Source organism: Macaca thibetana, chromosome 6 (genome assembly GCF_024542745.1).
Source record: "Macaca thibetana thibetana isolate TM-01 chromosome 6, ASM2454274v1, whole genome shotgun sequence".
Classification (NCBI taxonomy): domain Eukaryota; kingdom Metazoa; phylum Chordata; class Mammalia; order Primates; family Cercopithecidae; genus Macaca; species Macaca thibetana.
Window position 1 is genome coordinate 108,080,921 of NC_065583.1, and position 5,920 is coordinate 108,086,840.

Genomic DNA, 5,920 nt, shown 5'->3' on the forward strand with positions numbered 1-5,920 from the left:
GAGGTGGGTGCGATGACCTCAGGTCAGGTCTGTGAGTCATCTCCTGTTTTGGAGTGCACAAAGATGGCTGCAGCAGATCACATAAGTCTTGAAGCATTGACTACTCAGAATGTCCAATACCCCAATTCTGACTGTTCAAGGAAAGCATGGTCTTCAGATCCCAAACTGGAATTAAGTGGGAAGATTTGGCTTGCTCTGATCATTTGCATGAGGATAGGTTTTGAATTTTTACATGAGAGACATTATATTGGACCCTGACCATGTGCCAGTTACTAGGCTAGGCATGCAGGCAACAAGAATGAACAGAGCCTACTGTCTGCTAATTGTGAGATCCTAAGTCCCTGGCTTAGGAGACTAGTGTCTTTGGTTAGTGTTTAGAAGCCCCAATTGGGTACCCAAAGGTCTTCTATTCATTCAGGGGCAGAACTGTCTGGGACTGGCTCCCAGAGGTTAGAAAAACAAGCAATGGCCAGAGGCCACCTGGCAAAGATTGGCAGGGAGCTGGGAAGGAAGGTGTCTCTGACATTGTACTAGTCCCTCCACTACTGTCAGTGTTGGCTCGAAATTCTCTCTATACCTCAAAAACCTGATGATTGTTATGTAGTATCTATTTTTTTTTATTTTTCTTTTGGTTCTCTCATCATATCTAGTTAAGTCATTTTTGAATACCTGTCTTAGCTGCATGAAAGGACACTAAAGAAAGGGGGTTTACTTGTGTCCGGGCTAAATTTTAAAGGAGAAACTGGGTGTTCTAGGGAGACAGGCATGGCAGGGGCAGTTGGAATCAAAGTGTGATACTTCCAGGAGAAGATGCAACTTTGGAAAGGTCTTAGGTTTGGTGACAGAGGTGGAAATGAAGATTCACTTGGGAAATCATTTATTTTACATGGAGAAATCTTCCAGAAAATCTGTTGGTTCACACTATGTTTAATAAGATACTCTTACAAGATTCTACAATTTGACAACCTGTTTGTTCAAACAATTCTTCAGTGCTTTCTTGACTCATTGATTAGCTCAAAATTTCAGAGACTAGAGCACATTTTTGGGAAAAGGAAGTGATATTTTCTTCTTCCCATTCCCTACACAGATATATGGCAGTCCTAGACCACCTGATAATGGAAAATCTGGATTTTCCCTTCACTATTATTTTCAAAGCAGTTTTACAAAAGGCTTTCCCAACTATGACAGAAACTGTTAATTGTCTCACAATATCTGCTGTTCTAGTCTTCCTTTTAATGGAAAATCCCCCTAATTTTTAGCTGGGCACATGGCTACCCTTAGAGACTATATTTTTCAGGATCCCTTGCAGCTAGATATGTCCATGTGACCAAGATCTGGCCAGTAGGCTATGAGTAGAAGTGATGTGTACAACTTCTGGTATATCCTAATACAGAAGCTGCTGTCCTTGACATCCTCTTTCTTTTTTCTATAATCTGGAACAAGGACAGATGATGGTGAGCCAGTTTTGGTTATGCAAATGAGGGCAACATCATAAAGGATGATAGAGCAAAAAGATGAAAAGAACTTGGGTCCCCACAAAGCCCTGTCCTGCTTTGTGTGTTTTCTACCAGCTCAGACCTTTACATAAGAGACGAATCTATTTTATTTAAGCCACTATGTTACTTTTAGAGTCAGATAAAAAAGTAGTAAAAAGGTTATTTTCAAACAAAATTTGTTGTCTTGTGATAAGCTCTAATTTCTGTTCAGTAGGGCCCATATTCAGTAAAGATAACCCCAAAGTGTGGCGTTACTGGCCATTCTGGTTTATCTTTCTGTTTATTAAAGCAGCAAATCAATACGCTAACAAATGCAGCAAGTGTTCTTAGTGTATTTAAATCATGACCTGATTTTAAAAATTTTGTGCTACACACATTTTCAGGAAAGCATTTATTACATAAATCAAGGTATACCTCTATTGTCCATGGCAACACTATCATTCTAGTCCCCTAGACAGCAAATCTCGTATTCATCTCTGACTCTTCTCTTTCCTTTTTTGCCCATGTTCAATTAGTCATCAAGTCTAGGTGAAATTTTTCCTTCGTAATGCCTGTGAGATTTGACTCTCCCTCTCTATATCCACAGCCTGCCCTCATCCATGTTATCACCATCTTATGCTCAATTTACTAGAGTAATTCTTAGTTGTCTCCAGGTCTCTGGTGTAGCTGACTTCTAGCCTACCCATTACCAGATAAGTCTTCCCAAAACAGCTTCTTCACTATGTCATTTCACGAACTCCATATTTCCAACTGAACCATATGAAATTCCTGCTAATTGACTTACAAAAGTGGCAGTTTCATATGGCTAACCTAACAATTAGGCTGAATTCAAAGAATTCCACCCCTTGGGTTCACCTTTTATTTATAATTCCCGTTCTGCCAAATGATCCCTTTATTCAGTTTGCCCAGATTTCTTGGTCTTCCTCTTACCTTGGTGAACTTTCTCCTTGCTGTGCCTTTGTTGGGTGTGATTCGCCCTCCCTAGTAAGTCTTTCTTTCTCTTCTCTGTCAATGTCACTCTCCATTTTCTTCAAGACTCAGTTCTAGACTCTTCCTCATGATAGTTCCTGTGATCAATCATCGTTTCCAGGAAACTGAATTCTTAATTTGAATTCCTATAGCATTCTCTAACAATATGAGTATCTTCTGTCCTAAATAAATTGTAAAATCCTCATGGGCTGACTGTATCTTCTAATTTCTTTAGCAATTTTTAATTTTAAAAAAGTTCTGCTCATAATGGGTACTTCATAAATACTTTATGACTTAAAAAAGCCATTAAAACTGTTAACTTTCCTAGTCTGACTAAAAAAAAGACACTCTCAGTAAAGTCCCACAGTTGTCTCTAGAATAGGAAATATGTGACTGGCTACTAGCCAAGTAGTGGTACTTTTTATACTGCTAGAAGAGTATGAATGGCAGGAGCTTGGGTGACATGGCTCTCCCTATAGCTCTGTCTCTTTCTTGTGGATGCACACAAAGGGGCTCTGAGTCATTCGATCAGTGTAGTTCAAAACTGAATAACCCTTCTGTTTTCTTCCCTTCCTCTAACTCATCAAAGTTCTTTCTTATTCAGAGATTCGTTATTCATAATACCTGTTGTAACTCTGCTAGACTGTGAATACTCAGGGAATGCTGACTCATGTTTGATGAATGCATATGTGAATGATCAGCAGAGTTCTTTCAAGGGAGAGCAAAACTAAAGGCTGAGAAATAGCAGGTATCAGTGCTAGGATTTTAAGCCTTCTGGCTCTAGCAGTATCAGAATGCTGTCTATGGTCCTCACCAAGTGTCATTTTTGTGTTGCTCAAAAAGGAATGATTGGTTCTCAAGACTTGTAAAATCTCAAAAGCTCACAAGGTCAGGTGAAAAGTTGCTTAGGACTTACCTCATGAATACCTTTTCCCAGTCTCAACACTCACATCCTCCTGTGGCATGACAGGGCTTAGACACAGCCTGTAAGTGCTAGGTTTGTTCCTTCATTGATCAAAGTCAACACAAAAGGCTAACAGGAAGGAAGGAGGAATGAGAGGCAGACACCGTTAGGTTATCAATTCGTAACTACACCTTTTTCCATAGCTAGAAATAACCCTGATTAGGATAGTGTTATGGTGAATTCTATGTGTCAACTTGACTAGGCCTAGGGGTGCCCAGATTAAGCAGTCTTTCTGGGTGTGTCTGTGAGGATGTTTCCAAATGAGATTAGCATTTTAATCGGTGGACTCAGTCAAGCAGATTACCCTTTCCAGTGTGAGAGGGCGTCATCTAATCCATTGAGGGCCTGAATAGAACAGAAGGCAGAAGAAGGAGGAATTCATCCCTTTTGCTTCCTGCCTGCCTGCGAGCTGGGCATCGGTCTTCTCCTGCTGTTGATTTATGCCATTGGTGCCCCTGGACACTGGGCCTTTGGACTCAGATTGGAATTTACACCACCAGCGTCTGTTGGTCTCGAACCTGCAGATGATGGGACTTCTGAGCGTCCATAATTGTATATATTTATATTATATATCTGTATAATATAGATATATAATATAAATGTACCTATGTATCTAAGGGTTCCATTCCTGTGCAAAACTCTGACCAATACAGATGACTTTAGTGTGACTTCTCTAGGCGTCTGATTTTTCTAATCTGAAATATTAAACAGTGGGATCTCTTTCCATGGTTAAAGGGTATTGTCTATGATTCTGGAGAGGAAAGAATTTGACCAGAGTTTGTAAATGATTTAATGATTAGGAAATACATCCTACCAAGACTTAGGAATTAATATTATTTGAATTTATATTATTTAGTCTGGAGGGGGAAAAGGAATGAAGAGTACCTTTATAATGTTTTTAAAATATAAGAAAATTTGTTGACCAGCTATTCTCAATTTCACCTGAAAATAGAGGAAAAATAAGGAATGAATTTCAAAACACCATGGGGAATGTAAGACTGACTTTTCTGCTACTATAGATAGTGGTTCTCAAATTTTAATGTGCATTTTAAAGAACTCCCAGGAGCTTCTTCAAGATGCAGGTTCCTGGCCTCTAAACTTAGCAGTTCTGACTTGGTGGTTCTGGGGTGGAGCCTATGAATCTGTATTTTAATTTTTTTTTTCCCAAGCCAAACTGTATCGAGCTTTATTAAAGACACTTTCCGTAAACAATCATGGCATTTCAGGCAGGATATGGGCAGACAGTCGTTGACAGTATACAACAACTTTCAAACTCCCTTCTTCAATGGACTACCAAAAATCAGAAAATCACTATTAAAACTTAACGAAGTCTTCATATGATGCTCTGAACAGGAAAAGTTTAGAGTGAGGGTTGACATTTCACATTTAGCATGTTGTTTAACAACTTTTCACAAGCCAACCCTGACTTTCAGGAAGTGAAATGAAAATGGCAGAATTTATCTGAAGATCCATAATCTAGAAACGGAACCACTGCTGTTTTGACAGGTGCCATCTCAGTGGCATCACTGGAAAGTCCAGATTGCCTAACACACTGGTAACCAATGACTGGGGGTCAGGTCCCAACAGATGTCTGGGCTTAAGGGAGTTAAGTCTATGCTGAAGGAGGGAAAGGGAGAAGAGGACATAAAAATGAATTTGTTTTTCCATACCACAAGGCTTTTGTGCCAAGGTGGCCATGTGTGTTAAAGTCAAGGAATCCCTCCTCCTGGGAACCAAGAGGAAGTCTCTCAAAACTAGAAGGGAAAGGTGTTTTCCCCACATCAATCCAGCTTCAGAGACATTCTATTAGTGACATATGCCCCTTCCCCCCAAAACAACAACGAAGTGTTTTGTGTGCTAACAACATAGCTTTAAAAAAAAACAAAAGTAAAGCAAAATTCTGCATTTTTATAAAACTTGATAAAAAATAGTATTTCAAACTGTACAGTCACCAGAAGTACACAGTCATCCAAAATGCATACACTTCACTTGGCATCTCCAGCACCTTCAGCTTTCTGTGCCTGGTCTGTTTTGGCATCTCCATTTTCTGCAGGGTTAGTCCCCTCCTTGCCAGCATCAGCTTTTCCCTTTTTCCCTTTGGGTACCTTCTCTTCCTTCTTTGCAGGGGCCTTTTTAGGCTTGGCCTCTGGCTTTGGAGGAGCAGGTTTAGCAGACAACCTCGCGGATCTTCTCTGTGGTTCATCCTTCACCTTGGCTTTATCTCCTTTAGCATCCCCTTCAGCCTTTCTCTTGGGCATGATGGTGGCAGCGACAACGGCGGGACATAGGCGCTGGGCGCGGGATGCAGCGGTGTATGGGCTTTGGTCGGTCCAGGGGCCGGTCTCGCCTCTTCTTTTTCACGCTGCTCCTGTATGTTAACTTCAATTTAATTAATTAATTAATTTGTTATTTATTTATTTTGGAGACACAGTCTTGCCCTCTTGCCCAGGCTGGATTGCAGTGGCATGATCTTGGCTCACTGCAACCTCCG

General features: G+C 40.4%; 1 protein-coding gene across 1 annotated transcript; it reads right to left on the reverse strand.

Annotated features, from left to right (window-relative positions):
* Positions 1-5,140: 5,140 nt before the first annotated feature.
* LOC126956564 (non-histone chromosomal protein HMG-17-like) lies at positions 5,141-5,704 on the reverse strand. Its single transcript, XM_050793605.1, has one exon. The coding sequence runs from the start codon at positions 5,685-5,687 to the stop codon at positions 5,415-5,417; it is 273 nt and encodes a 90-aa protein (XP_050649562.1). The 5' UTR covers positions 5,688-5,704; the 3' UTR covers positions 5,141-5,414.
* Positions 5,705-5,920: the final 216 nt, after the last annotated feature.